At 49.5% G+C, this 25268-nt stretch overlaps 1 protein-coding gene across 1 annotated transcript; it reads right to left on the bottom strand.

The window, feature by feature from the left end:
• Positions 1-3077: 3077 nt before the first annotated feature.
• Positions 3078-11361, bottom strand: ZNF692 (zinc finger protein 692; the record flags this gene model as incomplete). The annotated part of the gene is made up of 12 exons (XM_082836670.1): positions 11330-11361; positions 10459-10646; positions 10145-10176; positions 9538-9801; positions 8946-8994; positions 8728-8853; positions 8165-8386; positions 8000-8077; positions 7824-7902; positions 6257-6371; positions 3518-3617; positions 3078-3375 (listed from the first exon to the last, which is right to left on the bottom strand). The coding sequence occupies exons 2-12, from the start codon at positions 10632-10634 to the stop codon at positions 3078-3080; spliced, it is 1539 nt and encodes a 512-aa protein (XP_082692796.1). The 5' UTR covers positions 10635-10646; positions 11330-11361.
• Between the last annotated feature and the right edge of the window lie 13907 nt (positions 11362-25268).

Consider the following 25268-nt stretch of genomic DNA (forward strand, 5'->3'; position numbering starts at 1 on the left):
TGGAGGAGGTGGACTCCAGAGTGTGAGTGGCACGCTGCACCCTGAGGGCGCCCGGCCTGGCCCTCATCATGCTCGCTGCTGCCTCAGAGGCAGCAGCCGGCAGGCCTTATGGGTGCAGTGAGTGTGGAAAGAGCTTCCGCTACAGTTCGGTGCTGCTGCGGCATGAGCGCGCCCATGGTGGCGACAGCCGCTTCCGCTGTCTAGAGTGCGGTGAGCGCTGCGCACAGGCCGCAGACCTCCGTGCGCACCGCCGCGCTCATGCGGGCCAGACGCTCTACATCTGCAATGAGTGTGGCCAGAGCTTCCATCACAGCGGCCGCCTTGACCTACACCAGAGCGCGCACAGGCGGCGCAGCCGCTCCTGCCGCTGCCGAGCTTGCGGCCGCTGCTTCCCACACCTCCCGGCTCTGCTGCTGCACAGGCGCCACTGGCACCCTCCTGAGCTGCCCCGCCGCTGTCCGCTGTGCCCTCGTGCCTTCCGCCAGAGCGCACTGCGCTTCCACCAGGCACGGGCACACCCGTGGGGGACACCGGCCGTGCCCGCTGACACGCTCCATCGCTGCACTCAGTGCCCGCGGGCCTTCCGCAGCGGTGCGGGACTTCGGAGCCATTTGCGTGTCCACACGGCCAGGAGCCCTGGTGACTCCACACTTCGGCAGCCAGGCACTTCAGACGCACACCAATGTAGTATGTGTGGCAAGAGCTTTGGCAAGAGCTCCACACTAACGCGACACCTGCAGACGCACTCGGGTGAGAAACCTTTCAAATGCCCAGAGTGTGGCAAGGGCTTCTTGGAGAGCGCCACCCTGGTGCGCCATCAGCGCACGCACACGGGCGAGAAGCCCTACGTCTGCAGCGACTGCGGGCGCCGCTTCAGTGAGAGCTCCACGCTGCTGCGCCATCGGCGCAGCCACCAGGGAGAGCGGCCACACGCATGCGCCACGTGTGGCAAGGGCTTCGGGCAGCGCTCCGACCTTGTGGTGCACCAGCGCATCCACACAGGCGAGAGGCCCTTCCCTTGTACCGAGTGTGGCCGCTGCTTCAGCGACCGCTCAGACCTCACAAAGCACAGGCGCACACACACAGGCGAGAAGCCCTACCGCTGTGAGTTGTGCGGCAAGCACTTCACGTGCGTGTCCAACCTCAACGTGCACCGGCGCAACCATGCAGGCCACAAGCCCCACAAGTGCCCTGAGTGTGGCAAAGCCTTCAGTGTGGGCTCCAAGCTGGCACTGCACCGCAAAACGCACCTGGGCGAGCGGCCGGCGGAATGTGCGGAGTGTGGCAAGTGTTTCAGCCACAGCCGCTCCCTGTCGCAACACCAGCGGGCCCACACACGTGCTCGCGCCGCTGCAGCTACAGCTGCCGCTGCCACTGAGGCCAAGGCGGGCACTGCCCTCATCTTTGCTGGGCAAGCAGGACAGGAAAAGCCAGGGCTTTTTGTGTCTCAGTTGAGAAAGACTTGCTGAGAGTCTTCTCCGGAGTGGGCTTGATAAGCACTTTCATAGTGCCATAGGGATGGGTGGGACAACTCGCAGATGGAGTTCTGTGGAAAGACAGCGTGGCATATTATCTTTCTCCATCTCTGTTGGTAGCACTTCACCTGGCCTCTCGCTGCACCCCTACACCTGCTTCCCCTGTCAGCTCTTTGCCTGTTCTCTGTCCGTCCTTCTCCCCCTCTGAGGTGTAGGTGCAGGGGGAACCTCCCAGACCCCACACGTGGGAGAGCGCCCAAGTATTGGTATGTCCCATCCCTGCTGCTGTGCTCTCAGGTGTTTCCTGTTTTCCCATCAGCATCCTGTCTTCTCTTGTCCCATCTCCTTTTTCCAGCCTGAGTGTCCTCTACCTCTTCTTTCTAGATACTTTTGGTGTACTGCCTCTTCAGTTAATGACCACAGATGTGGCTGGAGTCACAGGCCCTGTGGTTTTCTTGCCTCTTCCTTTCACTTGACTGTTAGTCTCTCTGCTGCTTTCTCCCTCAGCTTCTGAGAGATGGGAAATTTGCAGAGAGATAGTGGGAAAGCTCACTTCACTGAAAGATATCTCCACGCCAGAAGCACCCGGAGAAGTGCTTCACACCATGTAAAGGTGGGCAGGAGCTCTCAGCGTGGCTGCCCACCTGTCCCATGGGACAGACCTGTTGGTGTACAGATCAAGGTGCCTCTCAGGACAGTGTTCTCCAGGTGGGGGACATCAACCCTGGGACCTGAGTCAAGACCACATGGGTCCACAAAGCTGGGCACTGCCAAGTGCAGTAAGAACGCTATACACAAATTAAGCTTGCAGCCATGAGGAAACTGAGCTCCACAGAGGCCACAGTGCAGGGATGAAAATTCCCTGTAATTGGCCAGCGATTTTTTTTGCTTGCAGGTGGTGAAATAAAGAATTATTTGAGTTCCAGATGCCAAGAGCTCCCTTTGTCAAACCTCAGGCTGCTGTATTTGCAGACTTCAGGAGTCACCCAAGAGACAGGCCCTTTCAAAATTCCAAGGTCTCTGGTCCCTTCCCAAGCTAGCTCAGCAATCTTGCACATATAGCCCCCTCATTTTTGCACTGGAAGGCAAGACTCTTTAGGGGCCCCTATACATTTGGCTCTCTTGGTTAGTGGAGAGTACAAATGTGGCCCAGGAACACATACCTCTAATCCTACTCCAGCCCAACCCTCTGGAATTACCTAGTGCCTCGCTTGAATGCAAGAGTGGAAGGAGTGCCAAAGCGAATTGGGAAAGAAAGCTGGGTCTTCAGGGTGGGTGCAGGTGGGGGTCTGCAGAGAGAAGAATAAGGCCTGCACTCAGGGTGCACTCAGGCACATTCCAGGAGAGCCTGCTTCCAAAGGAATCAAGATTCCTATACCTCAGGTGCCAAAACACTCGCTCTGCTGCTCTGCTCACACACGTCCATGTAAAATACTGGGTTTATTCTGTCCTTTAGGAAGACTAAAGTAGCCTGGCTCCCCTAGAGCACAGTCTTGCCCCTGCCCTGCACTCCCCATCACCCTAGTCCCCAGGGCCCAGTCATCTGGCCCTTCTTGCTCCTTTCCAGTCCCTGGCTCCCCAAATTCTGGGGAGTGCTCACTGCTAAGGGAGCAGTGTGGGAGCCTGAGGAGCCAGAGAGGGCCTGGATCCCTCGTCGGTCCCCAGGCATGCAGGGGCAGAGATGCTGGAACAGGACTCCAATGGACCAGCTAATTCTTGTGGGGCCAGGAGCAAGGCGGGGTGGCTTTTGCTGCGGTGAGCTGTGACACTGTCTGGCTTCTCGAAGCGCTTGCCGCAGAACTCACAGGGGAATCGCAAGGCAGCCACCGTCTCTGCATGCTTGCGCCGATGCCAATTCAGGGACGCCTTCTGGCGGCAGGTGAACCCGCAGATCTCACACCTGAGCCAGGGACAGCAGGGGGAAGAAACGGGCCTCAGCCCATCTTGACTTCCCCAGGGGTTCCTCCTGGTCCCAACTGCCCAGATGTCCTGCCAGCATCTCCCCATCTCCCCCCACCCCGGGCTCTCTTCCCCACACTCACTGCAGGGGTTTCTCTCCAGTGTGGATGCGCCGGTGGATGACCAAGTTGCTGCTGGTGCGGAAAGACCGGGCGCAGAACTCACAAATGTAGTCTCGGGTATCTGTGGGCACATGGGGGACAGCCCAGCAACCATCCCCAAGCTGAGGCCCTTCCATGGTCCACCCCCACTGTCCCCCAAAGGAGTACTGTCCCTATTCAGCCTGCATATCTCACTCCTCCCACCACCCCCCAACAGTGCCATGTGACCTGTCAGACGCCCTGTGGGTGTCAAGAGCCAATCCCCTCTCCTTTCTCCCTGAACCTGCCCCCCTGCCAGCTCTAACAGCACCTGCCCATCGCCCATCTCCAGCAGTTCTCACAGGCCTGCTGTGGTTTTTCTCTTACACCTCCTGCAGCAGAGGGGGTCGCCTTGCTTTTCATGGCATCCTGTAGACCTCTGTACCACTGCTGCTCTGTATACCCTGCCATCAGACCACACACACACCCCTACAGCCTTCATCCCCATCACGCTCCTGCACTCCACACAGCTCTGGCTCCAGGCCCTCTCCTCAGCCATCACCACTGCTGTCAGTTTGTTTTCTACATGTCCAGCACTCCCCTCCCCTGTTCCCTGACCTTCACTGACCTGGCCGCCCCCCACAACCCTTCTCAGCCACCATTCCCAGGTCATGCCCCATCACTGCACCACCTTGAAATCACAATTTCAGACATCCCAGTTCCGGCCAGGGCCCCCTACCTTGTCCTGTTACAGTTATCCCACAGTTCCAGGCTGCCAGTCCAGCAGCCCACTGCCTTCCCACTGTCCCCCTCCCCTCTCTTTGCCCAGTTCATTTCCAGGGCATCTTTGTAGCCTTCCTCCACTCACACTACCAACTCACCTGTCCCTCTCTTCCTCAGCTGTGCCTGCTTGGTTAAAGCCCAACTCAGGATAAATACAACCCCTGGCCTGATCCAGGCCGGCACACGTACGCCAAGGGGGGCGGAAACACAACCTACAACACCCCACCCTCACCCCACTTTGAGCTCTACTTTCATACACAACTACAAGTGTCAAGCCTCACCCCCGCCGCACACACACAATGCCTCTGCATCTCCTTGGTCAGTTCACTCTCCCACTTTCTAGAGTTCAGAAGGGCATTTTCCACACGACCTCCTCTTTCTACCAACCTCACTCAGCAGTGACCTCGTTTTATAAGTCACCAAGAAGAGGAGCCAGGAGAGAATGCCCACATCCTCCCCCCACCTAATCCACCAGCCAACTTGCTTCTGTGCCCATATATGTGAATAGTCCCTGCTTCCCTGTGGCTGCCCTCCAGCTGTGCTCAGATACACCCCTCCTCAACGACTTAAGGTTGCTCAACCCACCCTGGCATCAGCAAGCCTTTCCTCTCTGTGGGATCATTCCCATCTCTGTGCTCGGGCTCACAGCCCTCCAACTTACACCTATTTCTCTGCTTGTCTTCACAGTAGAACTCCGAAGAGTTGTCCATACTTGCTGCCTACACTTCCTTAGCTCGTCTCTGCTCTGAACCCAGTCCATTCTGGCTGTCATCTCCCTTGTCACATGCCATTTTGTCATCTGGTCAAGGATGGCTTCCCATTGCCCTGCCTGGTGGCCTGTGCGCATCCTCATCTCACTCAGCTCTGCAGCACCGGCACATCTCACCCCTCCCTCCTCCCTGGAGCACTTTCTCCACTTGGCTCCTCAGATACCGCTCTCTTCACCTGCCCCAACAGCACCTTTGTAGCTGCCCTTCCTACCTGCCCTGCTCAGACCTCTTCTCTACCTATGTTCACTCTCTCCCTGTAGGAACACTCCACCCATGGCTCTAAACACCACCCATATGCTCACGATGAACACTTTTTTCTTGCCCAACATCTCCCCTGAACACGAGATTCACGTTTTCTGGGATACCTAAGTAGCATGTCCCAAATCAAATGTCATGTGCCTTTCCTGAGGCCTGCTTCTCCCTCACTTTCAGGAAGTCACATCACCTTCTGCCCAGTTGGCTCAGGCTGGAACCCTCCAAGTCACCCCTGACTCCACAGTCCTACCCATGGACAATCTGTTCTTCCCACAGTAGCCCTGGCTCCATCTTCACTCTCTTGTCAGTCTCCAGCCACTTCTCATCAACTTGACTGTCTAGGTCACTATCACTGTGCACTGCACATTCCTGCTCTCCCCTATTCTCCACATGGCAGCCACAATGCTCCTTTTAAAATCAGTTCTGTCCCTCCCTCCACCGCACTGGTGCCCATCACATTTGCCAACCGATGGCGGTCTTGAAGGCCCCTACCACCTATCTGACCTCTCTTCCTTCCTTTCTAATCTCCTGGCCTCCTCTCCATTCCTGGAACATGCCCGCAGATGCCAGTTTAGGGTCCTCTCATGTGCTGCCTCTCATGTGGATGTGGCGAAGCCTCCATTCCTCCCTTCACTTAGGTCTTTGCTCAAAGCACCTTTCACAGCTCTTTGTAGCCCTTCACTAGAGTGGACATCTTAGGTGAGTACTGCCTGCTTTATTCACTGTTGTATGCCAGCACCTAGAACAGTTTCAAGCAGGGAGGATCTGAACACACAGAGAGTGCAGGATGAGTGTGTGAGTGAGAGTTATCCCAGAGCAGTGTGACAAGACCTGCAGATAGGAGATGATTGGCCTCATGGGGGAGGGGAAGGGACTCACAGAGGGAGGGGAAGGGACCCACAGGGGGAGGTGAGGAGGCATTTCCACCACTCACCACTGTGCAGCTTCACATGCTCCTTCAGGTGTTTCTTAAAGTTGAAGGACTTCCCACAGGCCGGCTCTGGGCAGGAGAAGGACTTTTGGTGGATGTGCTGGTACTTCTTGTGGTGCTAGGGGAGGAAGCACATGGTTTCCTCAGGGCAACCACCAGAGCTGACCCAGCAGGCAGGCTCTTCTGCCCTCTCCCACAACAGTTCTCCTTGTCACCGCCAGCTCATATCATCCTGGCCAGTCCTCACCTATACATAAGCACCCCAATCCCATCCCTTCCTGACCCCAAACTCTGCCCTCACCCTATCCTGCCCTCAAGTTCCATTATCTCACCTCTTTGTCACAACCTCACCTTGCAATGCCCAGGTCCTTGAAAAAAGTGCACTTCTGGTGACACTCTTGGTTCCCTAACTATGGATTTGCCATCTGCCAGGGATGGGAACACATTTTTTGGTGGGTATGATTATTCTCCTTGATATCAATATCAATGTACAACAATATCACTCAGATGGCCTACTTTTTATTAATAGCTCACCATGGGATTATATCATTTTCTCCTAAATCTGCTTTGGAAGCGCACACACACACACACACTCCTTCTCAACCTGGAACACTTTTAAGGATAGTGTGTTCTTCAACCTTAACTCCCCAAGTATTTCTGGGAAATATTTCTCTCTTTATCTGGTCTAATTTCACATCCTGGCTCACTAAGTTGCATGTGCTTTCCCTTTCTCCATAATCCTATTTTCCCATAATTAAACTGCTGCTGGGGGCTACTTCAGTCTCCTCCATTAATAGACTCAAGTATGTCTACCAGCCCTGCTGAATGTTCTTCTCAGAAGCCCAGAGCTTCACCACCACTTGGGGACCTTCCCCCTCTCCCAAATCCCATCCACCCAGGCTTCACCATCCCTCGGGTCTGGGTCCTCTCCCGGCCTCAGAGCCCTGTGAGGGCTCTGGCTGAGTGTGGGACTGGGACTCTTCTCTCTCTGTGCCTCAAACCTCTCCTGCAGTGAGGCTGGGGACAGGTCTGTCCCCTAATCCTCCTGGAGTGAGGACCACCCACATGAGACAGCAGGGCGAGGCAGCCCGATGGAGTGAGGAATCGAGCACCATGACACACTAGCTGAGAAGCCTTGGGCAATGCTTGACATTTCTGTTTTCCTTGGTTTCCTCATCTGCAAAGCAGGAGTAGTACCAGCACCCACTTCATAGGAATGCCGATAAGATCAAAAGACTTGACACATATCAAGTGCTTAGAATAGTCACTAGCACCCCAAAAGCCTGAGGAATGCCACCATCATCTCCATGTGGTCATCAGAGGGCCTGTGTAACAAGCAGTAGTGGGCAGCAGCTGCGCACCTGGGGCTTGGTTTTCTGCCTTATCTACTAGTCATCTGGATTAGTGATTATTAACTATAGGCAAGCTCTGCACGTCCATCCCAACTCTTCTCTCCCTGGCTCTGAACTCCCCCCACACCCTAGGCTTCTTTGCCTCAGCTTTTCCTTCAGCCCTTCTCCTCCACCCATGAGGCTACACAGAACCCAACCTGTACCCCTCACATCCTCACATTCAAATACTGCCGGTTTGAGAAGATCCTTCCGCAGCCAGGGAAGTCACAGGGCAGCAACTCTCTTTTGGCAGCTTTCCTGGGGGAGGAGGATAGGAAGCATGAGGACTTGTGCAGGCTCTCCTCCACCTCGCTCCGCTCCCTTCCCTACCCAGAGCCACTTCCCCCAGTCCTACCTAATTCTCTTGGGGCCGATCTGAGCAGTGTCCTCATCCCATGCCGAGGCCAGAGCAGACTGAGCCTGACTCCCAGGGCTACGGGCAGCAAAGAGGGAGCAGAGGGCCTCGAGGGAGGGCCATGTCCCAGGATGCCCCTGCCCTCTGTCTCAGCCATCAGGTTACCTGGCCAGGGGCTCAGTCTGCTGGTCTGCTTGAGGGGTCCCACTGAGCTCTGGCTGTATCCTGACTTCCACAGGCAGAGGAGCTCCAGAACCCAATGAGGATGCTGATGAGGATGGCGAAGCAAGAGGAGTTGGGACAGCTGCAGGGGCCGGGGGTATCTCCCCATCCTTAAGTGCATGGGTGACAGGGGAAGGGGGTGGTCTGGGAGCATCTGGCTCACTGCTGAAAGGAGAATGAAGAAGAGGAAGGCATTATCTCCCTGGATTCTCAGCCAGCCCCAGCCCAACCCCAACCCCTAAATTGCAAAGATCCCAAACTCAGAACAACCCTACCCCTACCACAGGCTCCCTGTTCATACCTACTTTCAGCTTTCATTTTCCCCCGGAGCCTAACTTCCTTTCCACCCAATCCAAAGCCTCTAGTTCTTTCTGACTTTTCCAAAGCCTACCCTGCCCTCTCCACCAACAAGCCCCTCCCTCAAGTCTGCAAAGCTGTGGGTTCCCCAGCCAGTCACCCCTCCCTCCTCCTGCTCTGCTCAGCATCCTCCCTCAGCCCCAACTTGCTCATCTGGGGAGGAGCTGTAGGTCCATGGGCTGGCATCACTGAGCATCTCCTCTTCATCCTCATCTTCCTCTTCCCTGTCTTCTTCTCCTAGGGATGGGAAGGCCTCTGGCGGGGGTCCCACCGCTCTGCAGGTCCAAGGAAGGCAAGCAGGAGGTCGTGCTCCCTCACTCCCATTGTCCACCCAGGTCTATCTTGTCCCCCCCAACCCCAAACTCACCTGGGCAACCTGGCCTCCTCAGTCCTCTCATCATGCTTAGATTCCAAACCTGTTGGCATAGGTAGGGTCAAAGGGGAAGGAACCCTGTATTGGAGGGATGTGGACAGGTGGAGTTCTAAGGTCTGAAGTGGTAGGAAGACTCTTAGGAAGGAGGAAGAGGGGGCAGAGGCTACTGGAGTGGGAGGGGCTCTTTTTATTTTAGACGTGGTACATTCACATGGTTCAAAAAAAAGGGTTTTTTTTTTTGAACCATGTGAAAAGTCTCCTTTCCAATACTATACCCCAGCCACCTCATTCCTCCTACAGGTAACCTGGTTTCCTACATGCCCTTCCAGAAATATCCTATACGTTCATAAGTACATACAAATATTTTCCTTTCTCCTCTTATTTTTCCACCAACGGTAATATACCATACATCCAATTCTGTATTTTGCTTTTCATACCTAAAAGTATATTTGAGGATGTATTTCCTTGTCACCATAGAGTTTTTCCACGGAGAAAGGATCATTTTTAAAGAATGGGGTTCTGAGCTACAGGGACAAGAACACTTTTCCCTCCTTTTTCTCCGTAACTCTTCTTTCCCCCAGCCTACCTGCGGGCTCTGGCCCACTCCTGGCTTCTGGGCACCAGCTTCTCTGGCCAGTACTTGCAAGGGGGACCGGATTGGGCTCCTCTGGAGATGTGGGGCCTGAAGAGGGGCCCCAGGAGAAGGTGTGGCCGGCTGAGCACTCCCACACAAGCCCCCCATCTCGGCCCCCAGGTCCCCGCAGCCCAGGCACCAGGCTGCACTCTCGACTGTGAGCATGAGACAGGAGCACCAGATACTGCAGACCCTTGGGGGCCACAGGCTCAGGACCTAGAGCAGTGAAGGCAACAGTCAGCGTGAGCTGGGAGGTCCTCTCCTCTCATCCTGGAGATCCACACTCAGACAGCCCTGTACCCCCACCCCCTGGGCAACCCTGGTCCCTAATCCAGTTTACCATTCTTCAGAGCCCAAACCCCAGGGTTCTGAGATATTGCTCCCTTCTCCACAGGCTGCCTCCTTGGGTTCCCCAACTCCCCCATCTCTTCCCAAACTCACTCAAGGCTCCCTCTTATCCAATCCCCTTAGGGAGGGTGTTTCTGGGTCACACAACTCCTTGTTGCCCCTATTCTCTCTCTGGCTCCTAATCCTCTACCCCTAGCCATTCCCTACCCACCTGCACAAAGCACGCAGCCTGAAGAAGTGTACCTGCCAGGGGGACAAGAGGCAGGTCAGATGGGGGCCCATGTGGCCAACTGCCCTCAGCTCTGGGCATTCACACACTTACGGGGTCCCCTATTCTCCTGGACCAAGAGGTGGGGGGAGACCCTGGGAGGCCACAAATCACACTGGCCTTACTGCTGAAGTGATAAATCTGCCAGTGGGAAGGAGCAGCAGGCCAGCACTTGATGTGGGGGAAAGGGGGCGGGTAGGGTGCTGGGTGTTGCAGCCTGGGTGCCCTCCGCCAGAACCCTTGACCCGGCCCCTAACCGGTCCAACAGGAACTTGGCCAGCTGCGAGTGCAGGGAGAAGCCCAGCTGCTCCTTGAGGAGGCACCACTGTTCCATGTGGCCGCCCAGGCGGATGCGGCACTTGCTGCGGCGCGCGTCCAGCTGCCGCCGCTTCTCTCGCCGCCTGCGGGACGCGTCCGCAGGGGAGGCAGCCATGAGTACCAGGGCCTGCAGGGTCGGGGAGACACGCGTGTGGGCCGACCTGATCCGAGGCCAGAGGCCCCGGCTCCACCCACCGCTGGGGCCTCAGTTTCCTCAACGGTGAATTGGGGCAGAACTAAACCACTGCAATAGCATTCGCTGCCACTGGGTCCAAACCACCTCTGCTTCCATTACAGGGCGTGTATATTAGCGCTATGGGGTGGGTATCTTGGGGGTGGGAGGCAGGGGTACTGCATCAAAGTCAGAATGGCCTGATCCTGGGCCCACTGACGTGAAGAACTGGAGCTATGGGTAAGGAAATTTCGACTAGGAAGGTGCAGAGGGTAAGGTAACAGTTTCATCTTCAAAAGGGCATGGGTCTTTACTGGTTGATGAGGGAAGGAGAGGTCGTGTGCATTGGGAGAGCTCCTCATAGTTGGGTCGTTGTGGCTGGAGCCGGGACAGGAGGGCGGGGAAGGGGGGGTCTGGAAGGCGCCCCCCACTCCGTCTCGGGCCGCCCCACTGAACACTCACACTGCGTCGGATGGGCCAATTCCTAAGGCAGCTCCCAGGCCGCCCAGAGCTCCCGCCGCGGCCCACTCCCACCCCGGCCTTACCTGAGCGCCCCCACCCGCCCTCATCCCGACTGCGCCTGCGCCTCCCCAGCGTCGCGCGCAGGCTCGGAGAGCGGCGGGAGGACAGGGGCCCACCTAGCGCGCGCCGCCTCCGTTTCTCTTTTAAGAGGAACCCGTCCCCCTTCGCGTCGGTGGCTCCAGCTTGGAACTGGGGCCGGGGCTTGCCGGGCAGGGAAGAGTCGGAGGCTGGCTGCGCGCGCCTGCGCACTAACCGCCCAGCGCAACGCCTGCTGGGAGCCTTGATTCCCACACGAAGTGTTCAGCTTCGTTGCTGAGCCCTGCGGGGGCTGTGGACGGGTCGCTTCCGCGGCAACCGCCTGTGCTTGGTGACCAAAGTTATCGGGAAATGGAATAAGTAGGGCGAAGCCCTCCTCCCGTGCGCCGACCCCAGCCCCTTCAACCTGCCCAGGGACGTGGCTTCTGCAGTTGTTCCTACTTTGTACTTAACCTTCGTTTCCCCCCACCCCACCCAATTGCCACCAAGAAGCAAACACGTGCTGCAGAATCAGACACTTTTTTTTTTTTTTTTTTTTTTTTGCGGTACGCGGGCCTCCCACCGTTGCGGCCCCTCCCGTTGCGGAGCACAGGCTCCGGACGCGCAGGCCCAGCCGCGGAGCGGCACGTGGGACCCTCCCGGACCGGGGAACGAACCCGCGTCCCTTGCATCGGCAGGCGGACTCTCAACCACTGCGCCACCAGGGAAGCCCCAGAATCAGATACCTTTAAAAGCAATTAGAGCCCTCTCCAGACCCCCAAGGCAACCACCACCTACGGCCCATTCCCTCTGTTCCCCGTCAAAAGTCATCCGAAAAGTTGCCTAGATTTGCAGCGGACTATTCCGCATTTCATTCCCTCTTCAGTTGACTCGCATGGAGCTTTTCTCTCCACCGAGCCACTGGAATGACGCTTGTCAAGGCCACTTGGGATAGCCACTTTGCTAAAGGCAGCGGTCAGTTCTCTGCCTCTCTACCCCTAGAGCAACATCTGACAATGTAGATATTTCCCTCCATGCAACGCCCCAACCTCCACTACAGGTTGGCTTCTGTCACTTCACACACTCCTGGTTTTCCTCCCTCCTCATCGGCTCCTCCTTTCCTTTGCTGGATCTTTATCCACTGTCTAGGCAAAACAGATTGAGTGTCCTCTGGTTTGGGCTTTGGCCCTGGACCAAGTCCTCTCTTATATTTCTTCTTGTTTGATGTATTTGGCCCCATGGCTTTAAATACAGTACACTGATGACTCCCAGTTTATATTTCCAGCCTAGCCTTCTTTCAGCTCCAGACTCGTATCTAACTGCCCACTTTACACTGATAATTGAGTTAAGAACTAGAACAGTGCCTGGCATATAGAGAGCAGTGACAAAAGCTAATTGATATTTTCTCAAACATGAGTGTGGCTAACACATAACACTTAACAATCCTTGCCCCTCTCCTATCTCAGTAAATGTTGCCATCATCCACCCACTTGTTCAGAACAAAAACCTGGGAATGATCCTTGACTCTTCTGTAATACCAACACCATATATTGATACATCAGCTAGTCCTGCTGATACTATCTGTAAAAATATATCTTGTATCCAATCACTTCTGGCCCTCTACACTGCTAAAACCTTACTCCAAGTCACCTGTATTAGTTTTCTGTGGTTGCTGTAACATCACCACAAACTTGGTGGCTAAAAACAGCAGAAATTTTTTCACAAATAGTTATGGAGGCCGGAAGTTCGTATCAAGCTGTCATCCGGGCCATATTTCCGGTAAAGGTTCTAGGGGAAAATCCTTTCCTTGCCTCTCGTAGCTTCTAATGATGACCTGGCATTATCAGGCCTGTGGCCACATCACTCCAATCTCTGTCTCCCTGGTCACATTGCTACCTCCTCTTTTGTCTGTATCAAATCTCCCTCTGCTTCTCTTTTATAGGGACATTTGTGAAGGTATTTGGACTGACCTAGATAATCCAAATAATCTCTCCAACTCAATATCCTAAAATAATCACATCTGCAAAGTGTTTGCCAGATTGATCTGCTTCTTTCCACTCTCACCCTCACAAAGCAGGAAGGAGAAAATCTCCTGCTTAAAACCTTTCATGTTTACCAGTACAATCCAAAACCCTTATTATGGCCTCAAGGCCTGTGTGGTCTGGCCTGTGGCTGCTTCTCGGCCACCCCACCTTTCCTCACTTTGTCCACTCTGTCCTACTATTCCCACTTTTTTGCTATTTCTCAAATGTACCAAGCATGCTGGAGGGAGTTCCTTCTCTCCGGAGCATCCACTCCCCAGCTCTTCATGGGGTTGTTTCCTTCTTATGTAAATCTCAGCTCCAAGATCACCTACTCAGATCCTTTTTGTCATTCTCTGCCCCACTGTGTCTTCTTCCTTCTCCGTCATAGCACTCATAGTTCTCTGAAATCAGTTTAGGAGCTTATTTGCTAGTGTGTTTGTTGTTCGTAAATGATGATTGTCGGCTAGCCCAAGCTTCTCCTCTGTGGCCTAAACAGCCCAAATGACATGCTATCTGATCATAAGCTACCCTCTAGGATGAAGCCACTATGTCCTGCCGATATCATACTCTTGAATTGTGGTACCAATGACTCAACATGATATTTGTCTGCCCAGTATAAGTTTGGAAGAAAGATCACCCACCTTATTCCAGATACTTTACTAATTAATGAAGATCTTTCATTAATCAAAAGAACAGGACTCCACAGGGGACAAACAGAAAAAAAGACTTTATTCTTTCCCTTCATGGTCCCTTACTAGACATCTGCAAAATCCTAATTTCTCTGTCCCATGGATGAAATCACAAGCGGGTTCCATAATTCTTGGTTACTCTTAGATAATAAAAAGTCCTTTATCGATTTGAGACCCAAGAACACTCTTGGTTCTGTCAGTCTGATACTGTTCAAAATAATAAAGCTCTAAACTCCTTAATCCTCCAGTAACCCTCTCCAAAGAAATCCTCTTTTTTTCTCTCAGCCTCTCTTCGATTTCTTACATCATTGAAGTAAGGGATGAGCCAAGCCTCATCCTTTGTAATAAATCCTGAAGAGAAGCACTCACTTCTTTGGCATGGAGGGGAAGGGGGGATTCTCTATATTTGTTCTCTGCCTTTAGTTATACCTTAGCCCAATCTGAGACTTTAAGAGTTCCATTTTATCACCCCATTGCAAAGGTTAAGATTAAATTTGAACTTTTTGTAGCTTTAGCCCTGTTGAGTTACACAGAGTTTACAGTCTCTTGAAACTGCCAATTTTTTTTTCACGGGAAGTTCGTAAGTCTCCCTATGAAGAACTTGTGAGCTAGGCGACGGGATCCATGGGGGGCATTACATTTATCCTCATGACATTTATTTTTCCTGGACTCCAGATGGCAACCTAGCTTCCTCCTTATCCCCTGCCTTGGGAAAAGCCATATCTAATAATACTGCTGTATCCTCTTAGTTCTCAGTATCTTCTCTCTAAATAGAAAAACCACCTTCCACTCCCCTGGTCCAAGAAGAGCCAAACTGCTACAGCGTTGTAACAAACCGGTGATCCGAAATCCTGAGAAGGCTCATTTGAAGTGGAGAAAGAGCACTCCACAGGCAGTTTATGCCCCAAATTTCATGAGACCCACAGACAGGATTAGACCTTTTCAGGCCCCAAGTCTATGCACGAGTCCTTCCTCCCACCCTTTGTCTCCCCCTCATCCAATCAACGTCCGGCATCTGTTTTCTCCAGCCAATTAGCATCTCGAGGAGCCCTGTCCCGTTTGTCTTCGCCCCCTGAACATCAGTGGGCGGTGCCTGCGTTCTGAGGACAATCACACCCGAGTATGGCCCGCCACTGCCCGCCTTGACGCCATGCGGGCGAGGCGGGACTGTAGATAAGAGTCGCGGGCCGCCTCTGCTCTTGGCAGGATAGCTCGCCCGCCCTGCGTCTGGAGACCCAAGTCCCAGCCCGGGAGGGCGGAGGACATGAAGGAGAAGGAGGCCGGCTCCCGGGAGACTTCGCCGTCGGGAATGTTGCAGCAGCAGGGGTGCTTTCGGCCGCTGCGGCAGGGGGCACGGCGGAGCACAGGACGCCGGTCGCAGGGAGACATTGTGTTCCAGGTGCTGAAGCAGCAGCTGTCCAGCGACGCCGTGGTCGTACTGCACGTGGTGGAACGGGGCCTCTTCAACCAGATAGCGCGCGAGGTGACCCGGCTCAGGCGGGAGGGCGCGGACCTACGAGACGAGCGTCGGGCCACCGGGACTGCTGAGATCCGTGCCGCCCTCCGGTCGCTCTTGTCCGCGAGAGCTGCGTTTCGTGCCCGCACGTCCTCCTTCCTGGCATGTGGCCGGAGGGTGTTCCGTGCGCTGCCCGTTCTAGTCCGGAGGAGCGGGCTCCGCCTGGGGTCTCCCTGGGACAGGCCCTGCTGCCGAATGCTTGCGGAAAATCGCAGATTTACAGATACAACTAGGTTATCATCCAGGCTGTAGCAGAGATACGTGCACCTGGGCCTTTGGTGTGTTGGGGAAGAAATGAAGGTGTTTGCAGAGTAAATACCCAGAAAAGGAAGAAACATTTAAAATCAGGCAGGGATGTCATGGGCTCAGGTAAAGGTCCAAGCAAACGTGGGAGGTTAGACTCCAGGCACCTGGACCACTCCTTATGCCTCACCCCCTGGTGAAGATGGAAATAAAGGGAAATCTGATTTGCTCGCAGTAGAACCTGGCTTCTTATGTGCTGCTTTGTGGGGTGTATGTGATGGGTGAGGAAAGCTCAGACAAAGATAGGGCTCCTCCAGTAGAGGAAGTGTCCTGTCTCCTCCCCTCCATCCCTAGTTCAGTATTTCTCCTCGTAGTCATCTTCATCCCCTGTACCAGGTCTTTGCACTGTCATGCTTGTGTATTCAAATGTAGATGAGAGGTGAAGAAGCCAGAAGGGCAAGTAGAGAGTGCTGACAAAACATTAGCCACCCAAACCAAGCTTACTAGGGGAAGAGGAGCCTGAAATGAGGACTGAAGGGTAAGGAAGAGTCCTTCCCATTCTCACACAAGCCCCCTACATTTTTCTTCTATTTCCTGGCAAGCTAGGACTCCCCACCTAGAACTCCCTGCTGCTTTCCTCTCATCCTGCTCCACTTCCTGGGTTTATTCCTTCCCTTTCATTTCTGTTCTCTCTTATTCCTGTTTTATTCTCTCCATTTACTGTCATTTCTTCTGTTTTACTTCTGACTACCCCTTTTTCCTCCTTTCTGGCCCTCAATGCATGTTCTTGCCTCCCTTTTCTTTCTGTCTTCTCCCCTTTTCCTTGCCTGTCTTTCATCTATTTTTCTCTGTACCTAGAAAGTTTTACATTTGGGCCAAAAATGGATCCAACCAATCCTCTACTGCCATCTCCCAGCATCAGGCTTCTAATACAGAAGAATTTGTGAGTTACCAGCATTCTGAAGTCCTTTCTTCTAGTTCTGTTCTTGTTGCATTCCCCTCCTGGTCTGTTCAGTCCACTCACCAGGCCATTGTGGCTGGTTCCCAAATGAACCATCTCTCCTTGCTTCCACCCTCCCCAGGACCTGGTGAGTCTTGCCCTCCACAGACTGTCCATTCAACTGGTGAGAAATGAAGCCACTTCCACCAGTGAGAACTGGGAAACATGGTTGGAATTCCCTCATTGTCAATCTTCAGTTTACTTTCTCCAGGAGTATCTAAAACAGCTGTGGCTAAACTTCCCGTTGGGAGCCCTGAGCAGAGACTGCAGTCTGCTGGATTAGACTGTTGGTCTTCATGCCTCATTAGCCTTGACACCCTTTAGGCTTTCTCTGAAATTCATGCAGAGGCTAAGCACACCATCCCTCTTTTCCTAGCCCAAAACCCTAATGAAAATGCTCTACCTTGAGAGCTAAATAGACAGGACTTGATCAGAAAGCAACTCTTAAGAATCCTAGAAGCCTGCTATAGCTGTGTGTAAAAATGCTCCCCATCAGTGTCCTTCCCATAGCCCTGTTTATCTAGAAGGCCTGGAAAAGGAGGAAAGGAGGTAACCTGCTAACAGCCCCAGCAGTAAAATAAGGTGAGAAGCATGTTTAGTAGGTGAGGACATGTGTTGGGAAAAACTTTTGTTGTAAGGCCTGCTTCTGATTATGCCAACCCTCTCCCTGGGTTGTAAAGACACCCAATATGATGCCTAAAACAAGATGCTTACCCCTCAGCCCTCTCCACCAAGAAAACCCAAGTCTGGCTATTGCATCTGTTGAGATGACTATTTCAAGTTTATTAAATGAAGTCTTGATATTCTGAAGGCAGTAATTTCAGACTAGAAAGCAAAACTGAGCTCTTGGTGGACATCGGGAAAAGGAGATGGGATCTGAAAGTTGCTTGGTAGCAAGAAGTGGATGGTGTTCAAGGGGCATACAAGAAAATTGTTAGAGACAAGTGAGGTGATTCACATCTCCACTGAGACTTGAAAATAAGTCTGTATTTTCTTGGAGCCCTTTAAGGTCATGACAACAGAATGAACAATGATATGGGGGTGGTCATGGGGAATGGCTTGCAGGAAACATTTTCTCCCTTACCATGTGCACCACTGAAGTCCAACACTGAGAGAGGAGGAGAGTTGGCAGAGCACTGTGGGAGGCTTTTTAGAAGCTATTATAAGACCCTCTGTAACCCGAGCATCTAGACCTACTGAGTCACCTACTCCCTGCCAGCACCATATATTGGAGCCTAGGAGACAGCAGATGTGATGCTGGTAAGTCCTCCAGGATCTCCAAAGCCATTACTAGCTGAGGGTCTAGGCCTTGCTCATCTACTAAAGCTCAGTTTATCTTGAAGGAATCTTGTCTTGGGGGTGGGCAGGACAGGGGAAAGGGAATGTCAAAGGAGATCAGAGAAACAACTGGGAAGCTTGGGGGAAGGACCCTGAGGCACTAAGGAGACAAAGTTCCAAGAGCAGGAAGAAAAGACTCCTCTAAATCAGATGACCCTGACTCTTCATTATTGTTCCATCCTCCACCCCATAACTCCTACCCTGCCCTAGCCTGGCACTACCTCCTCCTCAGCCTGCCCCCAATTCTTGCTCTGCCCATCATCTCCACTTCACCCAGCTCCCTACAGCAAGGTAAGAAGACACCTTAAGTCCCAGGGCATTGTTATCTTGTACATGTGCATCTACTTCCAGGAGGTGAAACGGCAGAAAGGCAGCCGAGTGGAGTTAGAACCAGAGTCAGGGGCATTGCCTGTAAAGAGTTTAAATACAAAATAAAAGCAGATAAGTCAGTGCTTTTTAATTACCATCATACCCTATCAATCATAAACAATGTTAGTGATAAAACACTTGGCCCAGGTAAAATCTCCTAGTGGTCTAAATTCTAAACAACTGTAGAATTACAGTTCAGTTAGTCTATCTCAAGATCCTTATGCTTCAAGTAGCACATTCTTGTTTGTCCTTTAATAAACATTATATTCTACATGGAAGTTAATTTGGAGAACTCCCATTACTGGGTTGGCCCACTCGGCTACACATGCTCACTTCCAAAGTAAGTTCCTAACAGTTGGGTTTGGAAGCATTTGAGCTCACTTTGGGCACATATAGCATCTCCATGGCTTAAGGTACCACATATACCTGTATTTAAATAGTGGATTCAAAATAAACCGTAGCACAGTGGTTGTAAAGATGGAGATTCAGCTTGAGTTAAACAATTCTGTCATTCTACATAGCCACTTGCCTGGAAGCTAAAGTGGCGAAACGGTGTAAACGACAAAGTGTAATATGTTTGGTGAGCACAGATTTTAGTTTATGCATGAAATATTTTATGGAATTTGAACATTTTTTAAAATTGATAAAGCTAGAATAAATGAATCTAGAAAAGAAAATATCACATCAGTAGTAGAATTTAGCCAAATAGCTTTAAAGCTTTCCTCAGTCCTGCCCAGCAGTCCTAAAAGCTGCATCTTCTTGCTACATGGCAACATTTCAGTTCCTCTCAAAACGTATTCTAGGTATTTCAAGTATCTTGCTCTAACACCACCTCTCTTTCTAGTCCACTCCTTCTGGTCCACTCCTTTTTTTTTTTTTCTTTTTACATCTTTATTGGAGTATAATTGCTTTACACTGGTGTGTTAGTTTCTGCTGTATAACAAAGTGAATCAGCTATACATATACATACATCCCCATATCTCTTCTGTCTTGCGGCTCCCTCCCACCCACCCTATCACAACCCTCTATGTGGACACAAAGTACCGAGCTCATCTCCCTGTGCTATGTGGCTGCTTCCCACTAGCTACTTTACATTTGGTAGTGTATATATGTCCATGCCACTCTCTCACTTTGTCCCAGCTTACCCTTCCCCCTCCCGGTGTCCTCAAGTCCATTCTCTGTGTCTCAGTCTTTATTCTTGTCCTGCCCCTAGGTTCTTCAGAACCTTTTTTTTTTTTTTTTTAGATTCCATATACATGTGTTAGCACATGGCATTTGTTTTTCTCTTTCTGACTTAATTCACTCTGTATGACAGACTCTAGGTCCATCCCCCTCACTACAAATAACTCAATTTCGTTTCTTTTTATGGCTGAGTAATATTCCCTTGTATATATGTGCCACATCTTCTTTATCCATTCATCTGTCGATGGACACTTAGGTTGCTTCCATGTCCTGGCTATTGTAAACAGTGCTGCAATGAACATTGTGGTACATGACTCTTTTTGAATTATGGTTTTCTCATGGTATATGCCCAGTAGTGGGATTGCTGAGTCATATGGTAGTTCCATTTTTTTGTTTTTTGAAGAACCTCCATACTGTTCTCCATAGCGGCTGTATCAATTTACATTCCCACCAACAGTGTAAGAGGGTTCCCTTTTCTCCACACCCTCTCCAGCATTTATTGTTTGTAGATTTTTTGATGATGGCCATTCTGACAGGTGTGAGGTGATACCTCGTTGTAGTTTTGATTTGCATTTCTCTAATGATTATTGATGTTGAGCATCCTTTCATGTGTTTGTTGGCAATCTGTATATCTTCTTTGGAGAAATGTCTATTTAGGTCTTCTGCCCATTTTTGGATTGGGTTGTTTGTTTTTCTGATATTGAGCTGCATGAGCTGCTTGTAAATTTTGGAGATTAATCCTTTGTCAGTTGCTTCGTTTGCAAATATTTTCTCCCATTCTGAGGGTTGTCTTTTCGCCTTGTTTATGGTTTCCTTGGCTGTGCAAAAGCTTCTAAGTTTCATTAGGTCCCATTCGTTTATTTTTGTTTTTATTTCCATTTCTCTAGGAGGTGGGTCAAAAAAGATCTTGCAGTGATTTATGTCATGGAGTGTTCTACCTATGTTTTCCTCTAAGAGTTTTATAGTGTCTGGCCTTACATTTAGGTCTTTAATCCATTTTGAGTTTATTTTTGTATATGGTGTTAGGGAGTGTTCTAATTTCACTCTTTTACATATAGCTGTCCAGTTTGCCCAGCACCACTTATTGAAGAAGCTGTCTTTTCTCCATTATATATTCTGGCCTCCTTTATCAAAGATAAGGAGACAATATATGCGTGGGTTTATCTCTGGGCTTTCTATCCTGTTCCATTTATCTATATTTCTGTTTTTGTGCCAGTACCATACTGTTTTGATTATTGTAGCTTTGTAGTATAGTCTGAAGTCAGGGAGTCTGATACCTCCAGCTCCATTTTTCTTTCTCAAGATTGCTATGGATCTTCGGGGTCTTTTGAGTTTCCATACAAATTGTGAAATTTTTTGATCTAGTTCTGTGAAAAATGCCAGTGGTAGTTTGACAGGGATTGCATTGAATCTGTAGATTGCTTTGGGTAGTATAGTCATTTTCACAATGTTGATTCTTCCCATCCAAGAACATAGTATATCTCTCCATCTGTTTGTATCATCCTTAATTTCTTTCATCAGTGTCTTATAGTTTTCTGCATACAGGTCTTCTGTCTCTTTAGGTAGGTTTATTCCTAAGTATTTTATTCTTTTTGTTGCAGTGGTAAATGGGAGTGTTTCCTTAATTTCTCTTTCGGATTTTTTACCATCAGTGTGTAGGAATGCAAGACATTTCTGTGCATTAATTTTGTATCCTGCTACTCTACCAAATTCATTGATAGCTCTAGTAGTTTTATAGTAGCATCTTTAGGATTCTCTATGTATAGTATCATGTCATCTGCAAACAGTGACATCTTTACTTCTTCTTTTCCGATTTGGATTCCTTTTATTTCTTTTTCTTCTCTGATTGCTGTGGATAAAACTTCCAAAACTATGTTGAATAATAGTGGTGAGAGTGGGCAACCTTGTCTTGTTCCTGATCTTAGTGGAAATGGTTTCAGTTTTTCACCATTGAGGAAGATGTTGGCTGTGGGTTTGTCATATATGGCCTTTATTATGTTGAGGTAAGTTCCCTGTATGCCTACTTTCTGGAGGGTTTTTATCATAAATGGGTGTTGAATTTTGTTGAAAGCTTTTTCTGCATCTATTGAGATGATCATATGGTTTTCTCTTCAGTTTGTTAATATGGTGTATCACATTGATTGATTTGTGTATATTGAAGAATCCTTGCGTTCCTGGGATAAACCCCACTTGATCATGATGTATGATCCTTTTAATGTGCTGTTGGATTCTGTTTGCTAGTATTTTGTTGAGGATTTTTGCATCTATATTCATCAGTGATATTGACCTGTAGTTTTCTTTTTTTGTGACATCTTTTCTTTTTTTGTGACATCTGGTTTGGTATCAGGATGATGGTGGCCTCGTAGAATGATTTTGGGAGTGTTCTTCCCTTTGCTATGTTTTGATAGAGTTTGAGAAGGATAGGTGTTAGCTCTTCTCTAAATGTTTGTTAGAGTTTGCCTGTGAAGCCATCTGATCCTGGGCTTTTGTTTGTTGGAAGATTTTTAATCACAGTTTCAATTTCAGTGCTTGTGATTGGTCTGTTCATATTTTCTCTTTCTGCCTGGTTCTGTCTCAGAAGGTTGTGCTTTTATAAGAATTTGTCCATTTCTTCCAGGTTTTCCATTTTATTGGCATATAGTTGCTTGTAGTAATCTCTCATGATCCTTCGTATTTCTGCAGTGTCCGTTGTTACTTCTCTTTTTTCATTTCTAATTCTGTTGATTTGAGTCTTCTCTCTTTTTTTCTTGATGAGTCTGGCTAATGGTTTATCAATGTTGTTTATCTTCTCAAAGAACCAGCTTTTAGTTTTATTGATCTTTGCTACCGTTTCCTTCATTTCTTTTTCATTTATTTCTGATCTGAACTTTTTGATATCTTTCCTTCTGCTAACTTTGTGGTTTTTTGTTCTTCTTTCTCTAATTACTTTAGGTGTAAGTTTAGATTGAGATGTTTCTTGTTTCTTGAGGTAGGATTGTATTGCTATAAACTTCCCTCTCAGAACTGCTTTTGCTGTGTCCCATAACTTTTCAGTTATCGTGTTTTCATTGTCATTTGTTTCTAGGTATTTTTTGATTTCCTCTTTGATTTCTTTAGTGATCTCTTGATTATTTAGTAGTGTATTTTTTAGCCTCTATGTGTTTGTATTTTTTACAGATTTTTTCCTGAAATTGATATCTAGTCTCATAGTGTTGTGGTAGGAAAAGATACTTGATATGATTTCAATTTTCTTAAATTTACCAATGCTTGATTAGTGACCCAAGATATGACCTATCCTGGAGAATGTCCCATGAGCACTTGACAAGAAAGTGTAATCTGATGTTTTTGGATGGAATGTCTTATAAATATCAATTAAGTCCATCTTGTTTAATGTATCATTCAAAGCTTGTGTTTCCTTATTTATTTTCACTTTGGATTATCTGTCCATTGGTGAAAGTGGGGTGTTAAAGTCCCCCACTAATATTGTGTTACTGTCAATTTCCCCTTTTATGGCTCTTAGCATTTGCCTTATGTATTGCGGTGCTCCTATGTTGGGTGCATAAATGTTTACAATTGTTATATCTTCTTCTTGGTTTGATCCCTTGATCGTTATGTAGTGTCCTTCTTTGTCTCTTTTAATAGTCTTTATTTTAAAGTCTATTTAGTATCATATGAGAATTGTTACTCCAGCTTTCTTTTGATTTCCATTTGCATGGAATATCTTTTTCCATCCCCTCACTTTCAGTCTGTATGTGTCCCTAGGTCTGAAGTAGGTCTCTTGTAGACAGCATATGTACAGGTCTTGTTTGTGTGTCCATTCAGCCAGTCTATGTCTTTTGCTTGGAGTCTTTAATATATTTACATTTAAAATAGTTATTGATAGGTATGTTCCTATTACCATTTTCTTAATTGTTTTGCGTTTGTTATTGTAAGTCTTTTCCTTCTCTTGTGTTTCCTGTCTAAAGAAGTTCCTTTAACCTTTGTTGTAGAGCTGGTTTGGTGCTGCTGAATTTTCTTAGCTTTTGCTCCTCTGTAAAGGTTTTAGTTTTGAATCTGAATGATATCCTTGCTGGGTAGAGTAATCTTGGTTGTAGGTTTTTCCCTTTCATCACTTTATGTATGTTCTGCCATTCCCTTCTGGCTTGCAGAGTTTCTGCTGAACGATCAGCTGTTAACCTTATGGAGATTCCCTTCTGTGTAAATTGTTGCTTTTCCCTTGCTGCTTTTAATATTTTTTCTATGTATTTAATTTTTGACAGTTTTTTAAATATGTGTCTCGGCATGTTTCTCCTTGGATTTATGCTGTATGGGACTCTCTGCGCTTCCTGGACTTGATTGACTATTTCCTTACCCATATTAGGGAAATTTTCAACTATAATCTCTTCAAGTATTTTCTCAGTCCCTTTTGTTTTCTCTTCTTCTTCTTGGACCCCATAATTCAAATGCTGGTGTGTTTAATATTGTCCCAGAGGTCTGTGAGACTGTCCTCAATTCTTTTCATTCTTTTTTCTTTATTCTGCTCTGCGGTAGTTATTTCCATTGTTTTATCTTCCAGGTCACTCATTCATTCTTCTCCCTCAGTTATTCTGCTATTGATCCCATCTAGAGTCTTTTTCATTTCATTTATTGTGTTGTTCATCATTGTTTGTTTCATCTTTAGTTCTTCTAGGTCCTTGTTAAATGTTTCTTGCATTTTGTCCATTCTATTTCCAAGATTTTGGATCATCTTTACTATCATTACTCTGAATTCTTTTTCAGTTAGACTGCCTATTTCCTCTTCATTTGTCTGGTCTGGTGGGTTTTTACCTTGCTTCTTCATCTGCTGTTTTTTTTCTGTCTTCTCATTTTGCTTAACTTACTGTGTTTGGGATCTCTGTTTCGCAGGCTGCAGGTTTGTAGTCCCCGTTGTTTTTGGTGTCTGCCCCCAGTGGCTAAGGTTGGTTCACTGGGTTGTGTAGGCTTCCTGGTGGAGGGGACTAGTGCCTGAGTTCTGGTGGATGAGGCTGGATCTTGTCTTTCTGGTAGGCAGGACCACGTCCAGTGGTGTGTTTTGGGGTGTCTGTGAACTTATTTTGATTTTAGGCAGCCTCTCTGCTAATGGGTGGTGTTGTGTTCCTGTCTTGCTAGTTGTTTGGCATAGGGTGTCCAGCACTGTAGCTTGCTGGTCGTTGAGTGGAGCTGGGTCTTAGCGTTGAGATGGTGATCTCTGGGAGAGCTTTTGCTCTTTTATATTACATGGGGCCAGGAGTTCTCTGGTGGACCAATGTCCTGAACTCGGCTCTCCCACCTCAGAGGCTCAGGCCTGACACCTGGCCAGAGCACTAAGACCCTGTCAGCCACATGGCCATGGCTGGAGATGGGTGGGAGGCACGGGCTGCGGGCACTCGGGCTCCCTGGGGACGGGCACAGCCAGTGGCACAAGTTTGCAGGTCTGGCGGGCACATGCGTGGGCAGGTGGGCTGCGCTGGGCTGCTCTGGTCCACTCTTGACCCCACTGGAACTCCAGCCTGCCACCTTGTTACTGACCCACTCCACCTCTGTCCTCCCTCCTCACTTTGCCCAGCTTCCAGTCCGGGTTCTACCATTGTAGTCACTCCCCTAGTGCTCACCCTTATGTCCTTGCCCACTCTCCTTGTGTCTTAATCCCTTGGCAAGAAATCTTTGCTACTGTCCCTGTAACATTTATGTGGAAACCTGAGG

The sequence above is a fragment of the Leucopleurus acutus genome, assembly GCF_964270905.1.
Source record: "Leucopleurus acutus genome assembly, chromosome: 3".
Lineage (NCBI taxonomy): Eukaryota > Metazoa > Chordata > Mammalia > Artiodactyla > Delphinidae > Leucopleurus > Leucopleurus acutus.